The 22,349-nt window shown below is 41.8% G+C and overlaps 1 protein-coding gene across 1 annotated transcript in view; it reads left to right on the top strand.

Annotated features, from left to right (window-relative positions):
- The window catches only part of LOC131489616 (patched domain-containing protein 3-like), a 29,758-nt gene extending 10,443 nt beyond the window's left edge, over positions 1-19,315 (top strand). The window contains 4 exon segments of the mRNA XM_058691624.1: positions 6,839-6,952; positions 6,954-6,982; positions 9,573-10,332; positions 19,252-19,315. Of these exon segments, the coding sequence (XP_058547607.1) occupies positions 6,839-6,952; positions 6,954-6,982; positions 9,573-10,332; positions 19,252-19,315 (967 nt within the window).
- The last annotated feature ends 3,034 nt before the right edge of the window (positions 19,316-22,349 follow it).

Raw genomic sequence — 22,349 nt, 5'->3', positions numbered from 1 at the left:
CCCCAGTATAACTGAGAGCTTTTTAATATCCTAAATTCCCAGAGAAATGCTCCTCATCTTTTCCATAGGCAGTCTTTTGTATTTTTGAGCTATAATCTTTTGCACTATGCACATGAGGTTTGTTCATTCAACTTGTGGTGTTTCCAGCTTTCTCAACCTGAGTTTTGAGTTAGACAAAACAGAGGAGTGCCTTGCATCAGTCCTTCAGGTAGCCCTTAAATAGGTTAGAACGGACATATAAAATATTTTAGGAATAATCTCTGCTCTGCTTCCTCCAAAAACAGGGAAATGGCTCCACCATGGTAACATGAGCTGTTACCACTTTAAGATCCCTGCTGTCTTAGGGACAGTTAGGGCCTGGGGCCACTTTAACACATCTGCCACATTATGATCACTGCCACTTTAAGACTGCTATCACACAGGAGAGGGAGACAGGGCATGTAAAATCACTATAAAACATTCCTACTATTTTGAAGTACTCCCCTGATTTTCTTTCATTTAACACTTGCTTAGTTGCTGTAAGCTTTTGACTGCTTTCCAGAGTTCACAGAATTCTGAAAATATATGCCCGTTTTTCTATATTTCTTTGTCGGGATGAGACTTGGGAAATTCCTACGCCATGTTTTGCTGATAATCAGCACTAAACTCTTATTTTTTAAACTTTCTTTTCTCCCCAACCCCCATTGGCAATAGTGTGCAATCAGATGGAATAGTAAAAACAAATAAAGAAATTATGGCCAGTTTTGTTTGATTTGGCATATGGTTTTTACTTTACATATTGTGCCAACTGCGATTAATTGTTCCACTTGGAAGCAGATATGCTGATAGAATTAAACAAGTCCTTATTTTAAATTTGAACTAGTACTTTTAACTATGTAAAAAATCAATCTCTAATTTAATTGACTTGGGTGTCCCCATTGTTCGGATGTGGGGTTTACCTTGTTAAGCACTTAAAAATTGTTATCTAGGCATTAGGGTTAGTTTGAGCTCTTGTAATCAGAAAGCTAAAATATTGAAAATATCATCAAACACCAGTATTTAGTTGTAGAAGTAACCCCATAGAATATATTAATTGAGTGATTCTCACAGCAGAGTTCCAGAGAGGACTCTACACCTACTTATTCTGAAGCCACCTATTGAATCAAGTGTCTGGGGTTTCAGTCTGAAAATCTATATTTCAAAAATGTCTTTAATTGATTCTCCTGTATAGGTAGGCTTGGGAACAAATGATATAATTCAACTCTCTAGATTTTCAGGTAGAGAAACATAAGGCCCCAGTAGGTAGAGGCAGTTAACCATGATGGGTATCTCGTTGGAGGTAATAAACTACCTCGCAACTTTGTTATTTTGGAAAGAAAGACCACATTCCCTGGAAAACAAAACAAAACAAAAAACTAAGAAGGAAGGATGAGAGGGAGGGAGGGAGAAAATAGGGGAGGAAGGATGGGAAGGAAAAAAGACCAAATTCAGTCTTGTTAAAGTCATTAGAGGATAAAAATAATGTTAACCTAGTGTGGAATCTCCAAGGTACCAACAATTGGCTTGACAAAACTTTCCTACTAGGTAGTTGGTTCTGAAGATACACATTTATATCAATTCTTGCTTATCTTTACTAATGATTATGGACAGTAGTACAGAAAATCTTATACTGAAGGCAATTAGAAAATGATTTTTTAAATATTTATTTAATCTGAAAGAGAGAGCATGGTTGAGTGAGCAGAGGAGAGGCAGAGAGAGAGGGAGAGAAAGAATCCCAAGCAGGCTCTGCGCTGTCAGAGCAGAGCCCGACACAGGGCTTGAACTCACAAACCAGGAGATCATGACCTGAGCCAAAACCAAGAGTTGGATGCTTAACCGACTGAGCCAGCCGGACACCCCTAGAAAATGATGTATATTTATTTGTCTTTGAAGACTTTATGTTTATGTAACCAGCCTATGAAACATATAGGACTCATGAGGGATAAACATAATGCAACTTTATTTTTGTCTCCCTTTGTTCCCTTTAAGTTATGTGGGTAAGAGCAAGATCTTCCTCTGCCCCATGAAAACTCAGACAGGCTATGTGACTTTTGTGGTCATTAGCAGGTAGGACAAAATCCTCCAGTCAGAGTTAAAATGTCCATGTCCAGGTCCATGTAATAAACAAAATTGGTAACTTGATTTAAAGTTAAGGTGGCCTCCAGCACCCTTTGCTAGAGCATGCTGCATGGGATAGCCCTTAATGGGGAGAAAGGAGCTTACCAGTTCTCTTCTTCTTTTTTTTTCCTGAATATAATTTATTGTCAAGTTAGCTGACATACAGAGGACACAGTGTGCTCTTGGTTTCAGGGTAGATTCCCGTGATTCTTCGCTGACCTATAACACCCAGTGCTCATCCCAACAAGTGCCCTCCTCAATGCCCATTACCAATTTTCCCCTCACCTCACCCCCCCAAATCAAGCCTCAGTTCTCTGTATTTAAGAGTCTCTTATGGTTTGCCTCCCTCTCTGTTTGAAATGATTTTTTACCCTTCCCTTCCCTCATGGACTTCTGTTAAGTTTCTCAGATTCGACATATGAGCGAAAACATATGATACCTGTCTTTCTCTGACTGACTTATTTCACTTAGCATAATACCCTCCAGTTCTATCCACGTTGTTGCAAATGGCAAGATTTCATTTTTTCTTATTGCCAAGTAGTATTCCCTTGTATATATAAACCACATCTTCTTTTTTAAATTTTTAAAATTTAATTTATTTTTTAAAATTTACATCCAAGTTAGTTAGCATATAGTGCAACAATGATTTCAGAAGTAGATTCTTTAATGCCCTTACCCATTTAGCCCATCCCCCTCCCACAACTCCTCCTACAACAGTAACCCTCTGTTTGCTCTCCATATTTAAGAGTCTCTTATGTTTTGTCCCTCTCCCTGTTTTTGTATTATTTTTGTTTCCCTTCCCTTATGTTCATCTGTTTTGTATATTAAAGTCCTCATATGAGTGAAGTCACATGATATTTGTCTTTCTCTGACTAATTTTGCTTAGCATAACACCCTCTAGTTCCATCCACGTAGTTGCAAATGGCAATATTTCATTCTTTCTCATTTCCAAGTAGTGTTCCATTGTATACATAAACCACATCTTTTTTTGGTAATTTTTAACGTTTATTTATTTATTTTTGAGACAGAGAGAGACAGAGCATGAACGGGGGAGGGTCAGAGAGAGGGAGACACAGAATCTGAAACAGGCTGCAGGCTCTGAGCTGTCAGCACAGAGCCCAACGCGGGGCTCCAACTCACGGACTGCGAGATCATGACCTGAGCTGAAGTCGGTCGCTTAACCGACTGAGCCACCCAGGCGCCCCATAAACCACATCTTCTTTATCCATTCATCAGTTGATGGACATTTGGGCTCTTTCTGTATTTTGGCTATTGTTGATAGCACTGCTATAAACATGGGGGTTCATGTGCCCCCATGAATCAGCACTCCTGTATCCTTTGGATACATTGTTTTCCAGAGCAGCTGCACCAATTGTGCATTCCCACCCACAGTGCAAGAGGGTTTGCATTCCCACCACAGTGCAAGAGGGTTCCCATTTCTCCACATCCTTGCCAACATCTGTTGTTTCCTGAGTTGTTAATTTTAGCCACTCTGGTGTGAGGTGGTATCTCACTGTGGTTTTGATTTGTATTTCCCTGATGTTGAGTGACGTTGAGTATCTTTTCATGTGTCTGTTGGCCATCTGGATGCCTTCTTTGGTCTAATCATGTCTTCTGGCTATTTCTTCACTGGATTATTTCAGGTGTTGATTTTGGTAAGTTCTTCATAGATTTTGGATAATAAGCCTTTATGTTATATGTCATTTGCAAATATCTTCCCCCATTCTGCTGGTTCGCTAGCCTCTTCTATCCCTTCTCTTCCTGTTTCCCATCTTGCTTAGTTGGAGCATGTCCAAGGAGAGAAAGAAAGGGAGGAGGGAAATCCTTAAGGCACAGCTGCTGCCACGATGCTTCAATACATGCCTTTTCTAGGCTTTAAAATAAAACCAAATCTCCTTTGAGTGTGTTTGTAAATTTCTAGAACATCTCCCACTCCTACCTCTCTGTTATCACTGAGAATCTCTTATCTCTGGTCTGGACAACAGCCTCCTAGACAGTCCCTAAGACATTGCCCATCCTGCCTGACTCATTTACACTTACATATGAAGGTTATCCTTGCACATATGCATTTACCTCACACGGAACCCTTATTTGCACCTATTTTAGGGTTCCATATTTCTTGTCTGATTGTGAAGTCATATGAACAAACTTTTTCAAGTATATGCTCTAGCCTGAACCTCATTCTACAGCAAGTAGTGGTATATAGATCTTCTTGTCTCCTTCAAAATTGTCTCACATTTTGGACATGACAACATTTACACCAAATATTAGATCCGTTTCTGAAACAAGCTTGAAAATCTTTCCCTTCTCAAATACACTGTAAACTGTTGTTTACTTATGAGAAACATCATTACCTTTGAAGGAAGATGTGGATCTCTTACCAAACATATAGATTGTTGTCTAAGAACAATAAGTTCTAATTTAGCCCTTCCCTGTCAGGTAAATAAAAAGTTCAGAAGGTTGGCCATCTTGCTGCCTGCACTGGAGTCATATGGGGAAGGTTTTAGACATAAAGATTCTGCAGCTTCCCTACCAACCTACTGAATCAGGATCTGCATAGCCAGGTTCCAGGAGATCTAAAGTTCTAAGACTTCCCTAGGTCATTCTGATAAACTGCTTAAAACAAAATCCTCCTCAGGGGTGCCTGGGTGGCTCTGTCAGCTAAGCGTCTTGACTCTAGGCTTCGGCTCAGGTCATGATCTCGTGGTTCATGGGTTTGAGCCCCACTTCGTGTTCTGCGCTGACATTGTGGAGCCTGCTTGCCATTCTCTCTCTCTGTCTCTCTCTGTCAGCCTCTCTCTCTCAAGAGAAATGAACTTAAAAAAAAAAACTTTCTTGGAGACCGGAATATTTGCAAGTGTATTCACCAAATTCCTACAGTGTTCCATCTTAAAATCTTTCCTTCCATTGTCTATTGCACATTAAAGATCATTTAGACAAGGTCAACTCAGCACGTAGTCAAGATAAAGTCACTATAGGCAATAATATACTTCACTCCCTCCCTTACATCATCTGAAATTTTATACCAAAAAATTCAGAAACTTTTAAGATGGAATGTCATATGTAACTCATCTTTCTGATTTCAAAGTTCATCTTTGTTACTTTCTTATTTCAAAATGCTATAAACCAACATTGTTGTTTTAAGAAAGTACTCATTATAATCAAATTTTATTCTAACAAGGAATTTTACTTTTGCTCTGGAATTTTGCACATGTGGTTGGTTTAGGGCCCTGAGTTTAATTCATAGCACTGGTATGTTGAAAAAAATAAATAAATAAAACCATGGTGTAGAAATTTTTTTGCAGAATAAGAAAGTTTAGCTATTTTGCTGTTGTCTTGCCTAAAGGTCATGGTCATGTTGCTGTGTTAGAATCAGTGCTTCTATTTCCATAGTTGACTCTCCTAGTCTTCCATCCAAACTTAGTTTCTCTCTCCTCCTAAAAATATCTAGAGACAAGTATCAGTCATTTGTTTTGATGCAGTTAACAAAAAAGCAAAATATAAAACCAGAGGTGGTTGTCAATATTTTCAAATGTAATATTGTGGTTATTGGGTAGGTAAAGTGCTGAATCCATACTTTAAAATGCTGCCTATATATTCCCATTTTTGTTGGTCCAGCAAAGAAAAAGGCACAGGCTGTGTTATTAAAAATGGACTAGAGTGGCGCCTGGGTGGCTCAGATGGTTAACTGTCTGACTTTGGCTCAGGTCATGATCTCATTGTTTGTGGGTTCAAGCCCCACATCACGCTCTGCACTGGTAGTGTGGAGCCTGCTTGGTAGTCTCTCTCTCTCTCTCTCTCTCTGCCTCTCCCCCACTTGTGCTCTCTCTCAAAAATAAATAAGTAAACTTAACATTTTTTAAATACTTATTTATTTTTGAGAGAGAGAGAAAGAGAGAGAGAGAGAATGAACAGGGAGGGGTGCAGAGAGAGGGGAGACAACAAGTCCAAAGCAGGCTCCCAGCTCCAAACCGTCAGCACAGAGCTGAACATGGGGCTCAAACCCACAAACCATGAGATCATGACCTGAGCCAAAGTCAGTTGTTTAACTGACTGAGCCACCCAGGCGCCCCATAAATAAACTTTTTTTTAAAATGGACTACATTTCTAGTTCTTTTGTAATTAGTAGCAACTTTCCTAGAGCCCTCTTCACCAGTAGACAAGAATCCTGAAAACATTTTAGGAGGAGACTTTCATACATTTTCTTAATCACAATACATATTGAACTGGTTTTGAAATTCAAGAGCTGTTTAGAATTGCATCTATGGCTACTTGGAGTCAAGGGTGGGTGAAAAGAGCGCTGAATATGGATACTTTCTCTGGTAGAGCTTGCCCTCCCTTTGCTGTTGTATTCCATTGACACCCTTTGAAGATCAGGGTGTAATTAACCATCTGAAGTTTTTGGCATATCTTTATGGCTCTGAACTGGTGGTGAGTGAATTTGTGCTTGCCCAGCTGCAGAAGAATTGCTCAGGAAGTTTGGTAAAAGTACTGATTCACAGCTTTTCTGTTCCCTCCTCCCTTTTTCCCACTTGGTCTGGGACAGTGCCTGGGAATTAAAGGTCTTCAGCAGACAGGTATGGGAATTATTGCCCAAGAGCTTTCTTAACAGATGTCCAAGTAAAGAATGTTATAAACTGATGGAATTTCAGTGTGGAAGCTACCACCACAAATTCCATGATTTTTCCCTCCAAATGTACAGGTGTGACTGTGTACGAAACAAAATGTGGGCTGCAACCTTGGGAGTGATTTCTGCTGCCTTGGCAGTGGTGAGCGGCTTTGGCCTGATCTTGTACATTGGGGTGCCATTTGTGATTAGTTGCAAATTCACCATTTCTTATTCTAGGTGAGTAAAACCAAATGTGAAGCTACACATTGTGTATGTGGGGGCATGGGGTAGATAAGGGAAAGAATTTATGTTAGATTAAGCAAAATAATTATATTCAGGTGGCTCCACAGATCCAAAATGAGGTGACAGGAGAGAAGAAAATCAAATTGAAGTGTGTGTGTTTGGAGGCAGAAAAATCTAGTACCCCAAATGGAAAAACACAGACAAGAGACATGAACAGGCAGTTCACACATACACACAAACACACACACACACACACACACACACACACACACGTCCCTCACTGGAAGTAGAGGGAACAAATAATTTGACTTCTCAATTAATGAATGGATGCAAATTAAACCAAAAGTGAGATACCTTGTCTTCTTATTAAATTAATAAATATTAGCAAGATTGAAGATATGAGGAAGGTTGTATATAAATGAATACTCATTCTGCTGGGAGAAAATTATAAATTGTTACACACTTTTTTAAATCCAATTTTGTAGCAAATCAAAAGAGTTAAACATCACACAGCAAATATCTTTGGCTTAGCAATTCCATTTTTAGAAATTTGTCTTAACAATTAGACAAGTACTCAAAGAGCAGAACGAGTATGTTCACTTCAGCATTATTTAGAACGGAAGAGTTTTGAAAACCTAATTCCATATCAACATGGGATTGGTCAACTCAAACACAGCATATTAATACTTTTGAATCATATCCAGTCTTCAAAAGGAGGTAGATATATAATGTTAAATGAAAAATACTGGTATTGAAACCAGGTGTTTGAAATCGAGAGATACAGTTATATGTGCATCTTTGTATAGAGCAAATTCTGGATGGATATACATAAAAATGCAGGGTGGAATTACTGTTGTTTACACTTTTTCTCTGCATTTTCTTGTACTTCCAGAATTTATTTGACAATAAGCATGAAAAACAAAGGTGTTTATATGATATTTTATTTTTTTAATTTAAAGAGACACCAATTATTTATTTTGTTAAATATAATTTATTGTCAAATTGGTTTCCATACAACACCCCATGCTCATTCCAACAGGTGCTCTCCTCAATGCCCATCACCCGCTTTCCTCTCTGCCCACCCCCCCCCATCAACCTTCAGTTTGTTCTCAGTATTTAAGAGTCTCTTATGGTTTGCCTCCCTCCCTCTCTGTAACTTTTTCCCCCTCCCCCCTCCCCCGTAGTCTTCTGTGAAGTTACTCAGGATCCACATATGAGTGAAAACGTATGGTATCTGTCCTTCTCTCCCTGACTTACTTCACTTTGCATAATACCCTCCAGTTCCATCCACGTTGCTGCAAATGGCCAGATTTCATCTGTTCTCATTGCCAAGTAGTATTCCACTGTATATATAAACCCCATCTTCTTTATCCATTCTACATTTTAGAAAGTAAGGAACTTGGAAGGAATAGTATTTGGTTTCCATGGGGAGACAGTGGAAAAGCTGTTTGCTGGATGTCAACTTATTTACTCTAACTCTTCAGGACACACCTACCTAGTACGCACCCACACTTAGCCACTCAGTATTCCCCACAGCCATAAACAACTATAGTTAAAGTGTATATAATTGATTTAATATAAACCAGCACTGAATAGTCCGTGTGTACATAGGAGTGTGTGTGTGTGTGTGTGTGTGTGTGAGATTTAAGCAACTCAAGCAAGAAATGTTCAAGGAAAATTTCTGAATAAGTTTCTATAAATCATAAAACTAGTTTTTCAATACCTAATACATATCAAGAGTTCATTCTTGGTCCCTAGTACTTCTGATTCTTCCCTTTTGTGCTGCTGAGCCCAAGTGAAATCCTCAAAGCTGGTAAGCCATGGGATGTCAGGATGCAGTTTATGACAGAATGTTTAGACTTGTGTCAATACAGATTCTTCTATCTTCTTGATCATACCTGTAAAACATCAGAGGCAAAGTTGCAATTCCCAGTACCCTCCCATGTAACCCATGCACAAGATCCCCCCAAATTGAAATTAGATCAGCATTTTATTGCAGTTTATTTCCTTACTTATTTTATTGAGTTTGCATCAATATACATGGGAACAAAGGTATACATGAGTGAAAGTAGTGTCAACTCTAATAGAAATCTTGAGAGAGGTGCAAACATTGCTGGTTAGATGCCAACTGTAGAATAGATAAGTCCAGTTTATATTTTAAGCAACAGAATGTTGGCTTCCTGTGTTTGTGCATTCATTAAGATGGTTTATGAGAGAAAATGGTCTTTCAAGTCATCCAGTAGAATCAAAGATACAATGCTAATCCTGCTTTGACTAACACCTACAACATGTTTCCTGACTCATCATTACAACACCCTAAATGAAGAGTAGGAGTAGAGTATCCTGTGCTATGTACAAATAATAAGAGTATGAATAAAGCACAGAGTTATTACAGAGGAAGGGGTGGATTCTGTTGTGGATTCAGAAGCAACCAGAGAAAGTGACAAAGTTGTAGTATCAAAGCACAGATCAGGCAAGATAAATAAGATCTAAGAGATGGAAAAAGAAGATGGTTCGAGTTTATGTGTTTAATTTTTCATAGATATTAATATGTATGCAAATTGTTTCTTTGTTTTTTTAACAGGTGTTGGGGTTGATGACATGTTTATAATGATTTCTGCCTGGCAGAAGACCAGCCTCATGGATAACATCAAACAGTGGCTGGCCAGTGTCTATTCCAAAGTGGCAGTGTCCATTATAATGACCACTATCACCAACGTTCTGGCCTTCTATACAGGGATTATGACCTTTTTTGGGTCCGTACAATACTTTTGCACTTATACAGGAACAACCCTGCTCTTTCGTTATTTTTTTTATAACATCACCTGTTTTGGAGCATTTATGGCCCTGGATGGTAAAAGAGAAGTAGTCTGTCTACGTTGGTTGAAAAAGCCAGAAACTCCTGACCAAAAGTGTTCTTCATTTAAAAAGTCCTGCTGTGTCCCATGTGATTCTCTCCCAGATGAACAAGAAACTGATGTCCATCTAATGAATTTGTTCTTCAGAGACTATTTAGGCCCTTTTCTCACAAGCACTGAGTCCAAGTTTTTTGTAGTGCTTCTATACATTTTGTACATCATTAGTAGTATATATGGGTGTTTCCAAGTGCAGGAAGGGTTAGCCCTTCGAAATTTGGCAAGTGACGATTCCTACATCACACCATTTTTTAATGTAGAAGAAGAATATTTTTCGGATTATGGCCCCAGGGTTATGGTTATTGTTACTGAAACTCTTGACTACTGGGATAAAGATGCTAGGCAAAAACTGGAAAAATGTCTGGCAGATTTGGAAAACAGTGACTATGTAGATAAAAATGTTACAGAGGAGTTCCGGAAGATGGCGGCGTAGGAGGACGCTGGGCTCACCGCGCGTCCTGCTGATCACTTAGATTCCACCTACACCTGCCTAAATAACCCAGAAAACCGCCAGAGGATTAGCAGAACGGAGTCTCCGGAGCCAAGCGCAGACGAGAGGCCCACGGAAGAGGGTAGGAAGGGCGGCGAGGCGGTGCACGCTCCACGGACTGGCGGGAGGGAGCTGGGGCGGAGGGGCGGCTCGCCAGCCAAGCAGAGCCCCCGAGTCTGGCTGGCAAAAGCGGAGGGGCCAGACGGACTGTGTTCCGACAGCAAGCGCAACTTAGCATCTGGGAGGTCTTAAGTTAACAGCTCTGCTCAGAAAGCGGGAAGGCTGGAGGACAAAGGGAGGGAGAGCTGCTGAGCCTCCGGACGGCAGAGCTCAGCTTGGCGGGGAACAAAGGCAATCGCCAGCGCCATCTCCCCCGCCCATCCCCCAGCCAAAATCCCAAAGAGAACCAGTTCCTGCCAGGGAACTTGCTCGCTCCGTGCAAACACCCAACTCTGTGCTTCTGCGGAGCCAAACCTCTGGCAGTGGATCTGACTCCCTCCCGCTGCCACAGGGGCCCTCCTGAAGTGGATCACCTAAGGAGAAGCGAGCTAAGCCTGCCCTTCCTGCCCCCGTGCACCTTGCCTACCCACCCCAGCTAATACGCCAGATCCCCAGCACCACAAGCCTGGCAGTGTGCAAGTAGCCCAGACAGGCCACGCCACCCCACAGTGAATCCCGCCCCTAGGAGAGGGGAAGAGAAGGCACACACCAGTCTGACTGTGGCCCCAGCGGTGGGCTGGGGGCAGACATCAGGTTGGACTGCGGCCCCGCCCACCAACTCCAGTTATACACCACAGCACAGGGGAAGTGCCCTGCAGGTCCTCACCACTCCAGGGACTATCCAAAATGACCAAACGGAAGAATTCCCCTCAGAAGAATCTCCAGGAAATAACAACAGCTAATGAACTGATCAAAAAGGATTTAAATAATATAACAGAAAGTGAATTTAGAATAATAGTCATAAAATTAATCGCTGGGCTTGAAAACAGTATACAGGACAGCAGAGAATCTCTTGCCACAGAGATCAAGGGACTAAGGAACAGTCACGAGGAGCTGAAAAACGCTTTAAACGAAATGCAAAACAAAATGGAAACCACGACGGCTTGGATTGAAGAGGCAGAGGAGAGAATAGGTGAACTAGAAGATAAAGTTATGGAGAAAGAGGAAGCTGAAAGAAAGAGAGATAAAACAATACAGGAGTATGAGGGGAAAATTAGAGAACTAAGTGATACACTAAAAAGAAATAATATACGCATAATTGGTATCCCAGAGGAGGAAGAGAGAGGGAAAGGTGCTGAAGGGGTACTTGAAGAAATTATAGCTGAGAACTTCCCTGAACTGGGGAAGGAAAAAGGCATTGAAATCCAAGAGGCACAGAGAACTCCCTTCAGACGTAACTTGAATCAATCTTCTGCACGACATATCATAGTGAAACTGGCAAAATACAAGGATAAAGAGAAAATTCTGAAAGCAGCAAGGGATAAACGTGCCCTCACATATAAAGGGAGACCTATAAGACTCGTGACTGATCTCTCCTTTGAAACTTGGCAGGCCAGAAAGGCTTGGCACGATATCTTCAGTGTGCTAAACAGAAAAAATATGCAGCCAAGAATCCTTTATCCAGCAAGTCTGTCTTTAGAATAGAAGGAGACATAAAGGTCTTCCCAAACAAACAAAACTGAAGGAATTTGTCACCACGAAACCAGCCCTACAAGAGATCCTAAGGGGGATCCTGTGAGACAAAGTACCAGAGACATCACTACAAGCATAAAACATACAGACATCACAATGACTCTAAACCCGTATCTTTCTATAATAACACTGAATGTAAATGGATTAAATGCGCCAACCAAAAGACATAGGGTATCAGAATGGATAAAAAAACAAGACCCATCTATTTGCTGTCTACAAGAGACTCATTTTAGATCTGAGGACACCTTTAGATTGAGAGTGAGGGGATGGAGAACTATTTATCATGCTACTGGAAGCCAAAAGAAAGCTGGAGTAGCCATACTTATATCAGACAAACTAGACTTTAAATTAAAGGCTGTAACAAGAGATGAAGAAGGGCATTATATAATAATTACAGGGTCTATCCATCAGGAAGAGCTAACAATTATAAATATCTATGCGCCAAATACCGGAGCCCCCAGATATATAAAACAATTACTCATAAACATAAGCGACCTTATTGATAAGAATGTGGTCATTGCAGGGGACTTTAACACCCCACTTACAGAAATGGATAGATCATCTAGACACACAGTCAATAAAGAAACAAGGGCCCTGAATGATACATTGGATCAGATGGACTTGACAGATATATTTAGAACTCTGCATCCCAAAGCAACAGAATATACTTTCTTCTCAACTGCACACAGAACATTCTCCAAGATAGATCATATACTGGGTCACAAAACAGCCCTTCATAAGTTTACAAGAATTGAAATGATACCATGCATACTTTCAGACCACAATGCTATGAAGCTTGAAATCAACCACAGGAAAAAGTCTAGAAAACCTCCAAAAGCATGGAGGTTAAAGAACACCCTACTAAAGAATGAGTGGGTCAACCAGGCAATTAGAGAAGAAATTAAAAATATATGGAAACAAACGAAAATGAAAATACAACAATCCAAACGCTTTGGGACGCAGCAAAGGCAGTCCTGAGAGGAAAATACATTGCAATTGAGGCCTATCTCAAGAAACAAGAAAAATCCCAAATACAAAATCTAACAGCACACCTAAAGGAAATAGAAGCAGAACAGCAAACGCAGCCTAAACCCAGCAGAAGAAGAGAAATCATAAAGATCAGAGCAGAAATAAACAATATAGAATCTAAAAAAACGGTAGAGCAGATCAACGAAACCAAGAGTTGGTTTTTTGAAAAAATACACAAAATTGACAAACCTCTAGCCAGGCTTCTCAAAAAGAAAAGGAAGATGACCCAAATAGATAAAATCATGAATGAAAATGGAATTATTACAACCAATCCCTCAGAGATACAAACAATTATCAGGCAATACTATGAAAAATTATATGCCAACAAATTGGACAACCTGGAAGAAGCGGACAAATTCCTAAACACCCACACTCTTCCAAAACTCAATCAGGAGGAAATAGAAAGCTTGAACAGACCCATGACCAGCGAAGAAATTGAATCGGTTATCAAAAATCTCCCAACAAATAAGAGTCCAGGACCAGATGGCTTCCCAGGGGAGTTCTACCAGACGTTTAAAGCAGTGATAATACCTATCCTTCTCAAGCTATTCCAAGAAATAGAAAGGGAAGGAAAACTTCCAGATTCATTCTATGAAGCCAGTATTACTTTGATTCGTAAACCAGACAGAGACCCAGTAAAAAAAGAGAACTACAGGCCAATATCCCTGATGAATATGGATGCAAAAATTCTCAATAAGATACTAGCAAATCGAATTCAACAGTATATAAAAAGAATTATTCACCATGATCAAGTGGGATTCATTCCTGGGATGCAGGGCTGGTTCAACATTCGCAAATCAATCAACGTGATACATCACATTAACAAAAAAAAAAGAGAAGAACCATATGATCCTGTCAATCGATGCAGAAAAGGCCTTTGACAAAACCCAGTACCCTTTCTTAATAAAAACCCTTGAGAAAGTCGGGATAGAAGGAACATACTTAAAGATCATAAAAGCCATTTGTGAAAAGCCCACAGCTAACATCATCCTCAACGGGGAAAAACTGAGAGCTTTCCCCCTGAGATCAGGAACACGACAGGGATGCCCACTCTCACCGCTGTTGTTTAACATAGTGCTGGAAGTTCTAGCATCAGCAATCAGACAACAAAAGGAAATCAAAGGCATCAAAATTGGCAAAGATGAAGTCAAGCTTTCGCTTTTTGCAGATGACATGATATTATACATGGAAAATCCGACAGACTCCACCAAAAGTCTGCTAGAACTGATACATGAATTCAGCAAAGTTGCAGGATACAAAATCAATGTGCAGAAATCAGTTGCATTCTTATACACTAACAATGAAGCAACAGAAAGACAAATAAAGAAACTGATCCCATTCACAATTGCACCAAGAAGCATAAAATACCTAGGAATAAATCTAACCAAAGATGTAAAAGATCTGTATGCTGAAAACTATAGAAAGCTTATGCAGGTAATTGAAGAAGATATAAAGAAATGGAAAGACATTCCCTGCTCATGGATTGGAAGACTAAATATTGTCAAAATGTCAATACTACCCAAAGCTATCTACACATTCAATGCAATCCCAATCAAAATTGCACCAGCATTCTTCTCGAAACTAGAACAAGCAATCCTAAAATTCATATGGAACCACAAAAGGCCCCGAATAGCCAAAGTAATTTTGAAGAAGAAGACCAAAGCAGGAGGCATCACAATCCCAGACTTTAGCCTCTACTACAAAGCTGTCATCATCAAGACAGCATGGTATTGGCATAAAAACAGACACATAGACCAATGGAATCGAATAGAAACCCCAGAACTAGACCCACAAACGTATGGCCAACTAATGTTTGACAAAGCAGGAAAGAACATCCAATGGAAAAAAGACAGTCTCTTTAACAAATGGTGCTGGGAGAACTGGACAGCAACATGCAGAAGGTTGAAACTAGACCACTTTCTCACACCATTCACAAAAATAAACTCAAAATGGATAAAGGACCTGAATGTGAGACAGGAAACCATCAAAACCTTAGAGGAGAAAGCAGGAAAAGACCTCTCTGACCTCAGCCGTAGCAATCTCTTACTCGGCACATCCCCAAAGGCAAGGGAATTAAAAGCAAAAATGAATTACTGGGACCTTATGAAGATAAAAAGCTTCTGCACAGCAAAGGAAACAACCAACAAAACTAAAAGGCAACCAACGGAATGGGAAAAGATGTTTGCAAATGACATATGGGACAAAGGGCTAGTATCCAAAATCTATAAAGAGCTCATCAAACTCCACACTCAAAAAACAAATAACCCAGTGAAGAAATGGGCAGAAAACATGAATAGACACTTCTCTAAAGAAGACATCCGGATGGCCAAGAGGCACATGAAAAGATGGTCAAAGTCACTCCTTATCAGGGAAATACAAATCAAAACCACACTCAGATATCACCTCACGCCAGTCAGAGTGGCCAAAATGAAGAAATCAGGAGACTATAGATGCTGGAGAGGGTGTGGAGAAACGGGAACCCTCTTGCACTGTTGGTGGGAATGCAAATTGGTGCAGCCGCTCTGGAAAGCAGTGTGGAGGTTCCTCAGAAAATTAAAAATAGACCTACCCTATGACCCAGCAATAGCACTGGTAGGAATTTACCCAAGGGATACAGGAGTACTGATGCATAGGGGCACTTGTACCCTGATGTTTATAGCAGCACTCTCAACAATAGCCAAATTATGGAAAGAGCCTAAATGTCCATCAACTGATGAATGGAGAAAGAAATTGTGGTTTATATACACAATGGAATACTATTTGGCAATGAGAAAAAATGAAATATGGCCTTTTGTAGCAACGTGGATGGAACTGGAGAGTGTGATGCTAAGTGAAATAAGCCATACAGAGAAAGACAGATACCATATGGTTTCACTCTTATGTGGATCCTGAGAAACGTAACAGAAACCCATGGGGGAGGGGAAGGAAAAAATAAAAAAAAGAGGTTAGAGTGGGAGAGAGCCAAAGCATAAGAGACTGTTAAAAACTGAGAACAAACTGAGGGTTGATGGGGGGTGGGAGGGAGGGCAGGGTGGGTGATGGGTATTGAGGAGGGCACCTTTTGGGATGAGCACTGGGTGTTGTATGGAAACCAATTTGACAGTAAATTTCAAATATTAAAAAATAACTTAAAAAAAACTGTGGTTTTTATACACAATGGAATACTGCTTGGCAATGAGAAAGAATGAAATATGACCTTTTGTAGCAACGTGGATGGAACTGGAGACTGTTAGGCTAAGTGAAATAAGCCATACAGAGAAAGAGAGATACCATATGTGTTCACTCTTATGTGGATCCTGAGAAACTTAACAGAAGACTATGGGGGAGGGGAAGGAAATAAAAGTTAGAGAGGGATTGAGTCAAACCATAAGAGACTCTTTAAAACTGAGAATAGGGGCGCCTGGGTGGCGCAGTCGGTCAAGCGTCTGACTTCAGCCAGGTCACGATCTCACGGTCCGTGAGTTCGAGCCCCACGTCAGGCTCTGGGCTGATGGCTCGGAGCCTGGAGCCTGTTTCCGATTCTGTGTCTCCCTCTCTCTCTGCCCCTCCCCCGTTCATGCTCTGTCTCTCTCTGTCCCAAAAATAAATAAAAAACGTTGGAAAAAAAATTTAAAAAAAACTGAGAATAAACTGAGAGTTGATGGAGGGTGGGAGGGAGGGGAAAGTGGGTGATGGGCTTTGAGGAGGGCACCTTTTCGGATGAGCACTGGGTGTTGTATGGAAACCAATTTGACAATAAATTTCATATTAAAAAAAAAAGACCCCACCAAACAACTGCTAGAACTGTTACATGAATTCAGCAAAGTCGCAGGATATGAAACCAATGTACAGAAATCAATTGCATTCTGTACACCAATAATGAAGCAGAAGGAAGAGAAATTAAGGAATCTATCCCATTAACAATTACATCCCAAACCATAAGATACATAGGAATAAATGTATCCAAGGAGGTAAAAGATCTGTATGCTAAAAAGTATCGAGAGCTTATGAAGAAACTGAAGAAGACACAAAGAATTGGAATGACATTCCACGCTCATGGATTGGAAGAAACAATACTGTTCAAACATTTATACTCCCCAAAGCAATCTACAGCCTCAATTCAATCCCTATCAAATAACATCAGTCTTCTTCACAGAGCTAGAACAAACAATTCTAAAATATGTATGGGTGGCGCCTGGGTGGCGCAGTCGGTTAAGCGTCCGACTTCAGCCAGGTCACGATCTCGCGGTCTGTGAGTTCGAGCCCCGCGTCAGGCTCTGGGCTGATGGCTCGGAGCCTGGAGCCTGCTTCAGATTCTATGTCTCCTCTCTCTCTGCCCCTCCCCCGTTCATGCTTTGTCTCTCTCTGTCCCAAAAATAAATAAAAAACGTTGAAAAAAGAATTTAAAATATGTATGGAGCCAGAGAAGACCCTGAATAGTTCAAGTGATGTTGAAAAAGAAAACCAAACATGGAAGCATCACAATTCCAGACTTCAAGCTATGTTACAAAGCTATAATCACTAAGAGAGTATGGTACTGGCACAAACACAGATACATACATCAATGGAACAGAATCGAGAACCCAGAAATGGACTCACAAGTGTATAGCCAAGTCATTTTTGACAAAAGAGGAAAGAATATCCAATGGAAAAAGACAGTCTCTTCAACAAATGGTATTGGGAAAACAGGATAGTGACATGCAGAAGAATGAAATGGGACCGCTTACCTACACTATACACAAAAATGAACTCAAAATGGATGAAAGACCTAAATGTGAGACAGAAAACCATCGCAATCCTAGAGGAGAAAACAGGCAACAACCTCTTTGACCTCAGCCGCAGCAACGTCTTAGTAGACATGTTTCTGGAGAGAAAGGAAACAAAAGCAAAAAACAAAAACAAAACAAACAAACAAAAAACTCTTGGGACCTCATCAAGATAAAAAGCTGCTGCACGGCAACAAAACGATCAACAAAACTGATGGAATCAGAGAAGGTATTTGCAAATGACATATCAGAAAAAGGATTGGTTTCCAAAATCTGTAAAGAACTACCAAACTCAACACCCAAAAACCAAAGAATTCAGGGAAGAAATGGTCAAAAGACATGAAGAGACATTTTTCCCAAGAAGACAACCAGATGGCTAACAGACACATGAAAAGAGGCTCAACAGCAGTCATCATCAGGAAAATACAAATCAAAAGCAGAATGAGATACCACCTCACGCCTGTCAGCATGGCTCAAATTAACAATGCAGGTAGCAATAGATGTTGGCGAGGATGCAGAGAAGGGGGAACACTTTTGCACTGTTGGTGGGAATGCAAACTAGTGCAGCCACTCTGGAAAATAGTATGGAGGTCTGAAAAAAAGTTAAAAATAGAGCTACCCTACGTCCTAGTAATTGCATGACTGGATATTTATCCAAAGGATACAGGAGTGCTGATTCAAAGGGGCACATGCACCCCAGTGTGTATAGTGGCACTATCAATAATAGCCAAATTATGGAAGGAGCCAAAGTGTCCAGTGACTGATGAATGGATAAAGAAGATATAGAATAGAATATTATTGCATGAGCCAAAAAAATGAAATCTTGCCTTTTGCAAATATTATTCCATGATCCAAAAGAATGAAATCTTGCCTTTTGCAACAACGTGGATGCAAGTAGAGTGTGTTATGGTAGGCAAATTAAGTCAGTCAGAGAAAGACAAGTATCATGTGATTTCACTCATATGTGGAATCTAACAAAATAGATGAATGGAAGGAAAAATAAGATAAAAACAGAGAGGAAGACAGTCCATAAGTGACTTGATTAACTCTTCACACACTGAGGACTGTTGGAAGGGTGTTAGGTAGAGGGATGTACTAAATAGGTGATGAGCATTAGGGAGGGCACTTGGTGCGGATGACCACTGGGTGTTATATGGAAGTGATAAATCACTAAATTCTATTACTGAAACCATTATTATACTATGTTAACCAACTTGGTTTAACAAAAAAAAAAAAAAACTTTAAAAAGATGGTTACAGACAAAGCACATTCAAAGCCCAGAGTGAGAACACATCTATTCTATTAAAAGACCCTACTATTATATTAAAAGAACAAAACAAGGCTTTGCACATCCTTCCTTTGACTTTCTGATTTCATAACTCCCACTCTAAGTCTACAAAGCATCAGGTATAAGCCAGCTGTTCCCAGGAACCCTCTCCCACTGATTCCTACCTGAGTGCAGTTCCCTATCTGATGACTATTCATCATCAGTTCCAGAGTCAGACAGGCTCTTCAACACCCAATCTTTGGAGACACAAGCATGAGCAAGCAGGTTATTACAGACAGGGGCTCCACCATTCCGGCAACTCCCGCTGAGGCCACACTGGCTCAGCCGGCATCACTTGCCCTTCCTCTGGGTCCTCAGAGCTTCCCTGGGCTTGGCAGAGGCAGAGCCCTTCCACAAGGCATTGACCACAGTTGTAAACCTTCAAGCAAGAGAAAGGATCCCCCTTCATCTGGTACTTCCCCAGCTGCACTGGATCATGATAGCTCTCACCTGCACAAGAAGGGGCCACCTGCGCAAGCTGACATTCCAACTGTTACAGACAGACATAGGGTATGGCGGGTTCCACGAGAAGACCCTGTGCCTGGCTCAGAGCAGCTGCCCAGAAGAACCCTCTGTGAGGGTGGAAATGTTCTGCGTTGTAAACATGCATCTGCCGGGCACCTGAAATGTGGCTAGTGTGGCTAATGACTATGTGGCAAGTGGCCGCTGCCCTGGATAGCACACCTTTAGGATGTACACATGAGGAAGACGTGACCTCCCAGTCCTGGAGGTTTCTTCAGAGGAGCTTGCTGGCCTCATCTGACCATTCATTTGTAGGTTCTCCCTGAGCTCATGCATATGTGGCAGCCACTGCGTGAGGCCCTGGGGATACTTAGAGTAGAAGGTCAACACCCAGGTCTTAGGGGAATCCCAGCAGGGGCACATTATAAACAGAGTGAAGAGCATGACACCCCCACACTCATGCTGCATGTAATCCAGAGCAGCGGGGCAGAGGGGGAGCACCTCACTGTCCAGGAGCCCACCCTTCTCGTTCTGATCTGGACTAGTGCCTGGGCAGACAGCTAGCATAGTGTGGGGCCCAACAGGCCTGGGTGAACTGAGGAGGGACCTTTCCACCCCTAAACCAGTTCCCAGCCCAAGGCTGTGAACAGCAGGCGTTTATTGGGGCCAAACATGGGCTGCCTAGGGCTGAGCGCCTGGGGGATGAGCAGTGACGGAGAGGCTGTCGGTGCCCTTGACCATGCAGAGCTGTGGCTCCTGTGCCCATGAGTGGAAGGAAGGTCAGAGACAGTATTTGGACCTGTCAGTTCCCATACCTTTCAGACAAACTCTCACACTGATGTCCTTGGGCCAGGAAAGAGCACAGCAAGGACTACCTCCACTCTGGGATCAGCCCCCACCACTTTGCTGAGCTCCCTGTGCACTGGAGCCTGTGCCCCTCTCACCTCCTCTGCAACTAGAATGTTCTACAGCTGCCCTGGTCACATGGGATGAGATCCCTTTTGTATGAATGTGTTTCCAGCCAGACAACCCTTGGCCAACAGTGTGTAGACAAGGACTGGCTGTCAGGTGATGGCCGGATGCAGGTGAAAAGTGAAAAATGGTCCCTGCTGGCCCAGGTGGATCGGGTCTGGGAACTAACTTGTGTCTGGCCTGACCCTGGTTCCATCCCTGCTGGCGCGTCCCAGGTGGGCCAACAGGAGCCCTGACTCCATTGTCTGCTCCTCCCCAGTGTCCACCAATGAAAGAGTCTGGTAGATGAAGAGGCTGGCACAGGAAGGATGCCCCTCTCCCCAGGCTTTTAGGAAGATGTCCGTACAGTGCTCTCACCTGGCATGCTGGCTTGTCCTGCCTCGTCCCACCCAGAAGGAGCCCAAATGTCATCCTTGGTGAGGATAAGGCTGGGCCCAGGTGCTGATGATACAATGATTCAAATAATCCTGCCACCGTGGTGTCCCCTTCTACCCTCACATAGCCTGGATGTCCTTCGTGTCTTCCCTCTGCAACCCCTCAATATTTCCCGCTTAAGATCTAGTCCAAGACCCTGGATCGTGCTCTCACCCTTTCAAGCTGAAGTATTTGAAGGAGCAAGGACCCTTTGAGCCTGGCTGCTGATTTCATTCCTGCATTTAACTACACACAGCAGGCATTATCTTCCACACCCCTGGGATACTAAGATCTTGAGATAAAGGATTTCTAGAAGCTGCAGGATCCTCTTCTCAGATACCCTCCAGAACTGGGTGTGGCATACGCCTGCACCAGGGGCCACCTGCCCCAGCCCTCCAGCTAGGAGGGGGAGGATTCCTTCTCAGGCTCCTTGAATCTCTTTTTGGGAAAGGATAGGAGGGGCAGGAAGGCAGTAACCCTGGGGGAATTATCCCTTTACTGCTGAAGTATGATGGAGCAAGGACTCTGGGATCACTCTAGTCTCAACTCTGGCGGGTGCCCCACACAAGGAGGATCAGGAGCAAGGACTGAAATTATTACTGATGACAAACTCAGCCTAGAAATTCAGGGTTTGCCTCAGAAAGTAGAGGCGTGAGAGAAAGTACTAGGAATTGGGGGTTAAAAGGCCTCGTCTCCCCGTCCAGCCCCTATCCCCACAGCCTGTGCCAACCCCTCCATAATTCATCACTTCCATAAGCTCCCTGTCCTCAGAGGCCAATTAGATACCATTAGGGCTCCTTCTCCTTCATCAGGATCGGTCCAAGTGTCCTGAAGGCAATGAAACAGCCTCCTCAGAGTTGGTCTACCTTGAACTGAAGTCATGATTCACAGAATCATATGGATTCTGAAAACATATTTCCCTTTCAGAATCCTGTGAATGTTTTCCTGGCTAGTAATAGGATTTTTTTTTCAGCCTAAACAAGCTATGTTTGGTGTATAATATAATAACTATATTTAAATTGTCCATATTTATATACTTTGACATACAGACACACATCATGAAGCTCGGTGATGGGATTTTTCTTATGAATGGCAAAGTTCACACCAGCAACTGTGCTCTTTAGGGAAATGTTAATCTAGAGGAATGTAAACTTCTCACACAGAGACCACATACAAGCACATACCTGCTCACTTCACACACTTGTCAGTTCACAAAGAGATTCACCCAGTCTCCATGCACACAAACTCACTACCTGAATGCCACACGAGTGCTTGTAAACACATGGACATGGTTTTTACCCTTCGACAATCTGCT

Source organism: Neofelis nebulosa, chromosome 11 (assembly GCF_028018385.1).
Source record: "Neofelis nebulosa isolate mNeoNeb1 chromosome 11, mNeoNeb1.pri, whole genome shotgun sequence".
Classification (NCBI taxonomy): Eukaryota; Metazoa; Chordata; class Mammalia; order Carnivora; family Felidae; genus Neofelis; species Neofelis nebulosa.
The sequence above is the reverse complement of the archived record's forward strand: the minus strand, read 5'-3'. Positions and strand labels throughout refer to the sequence as shown.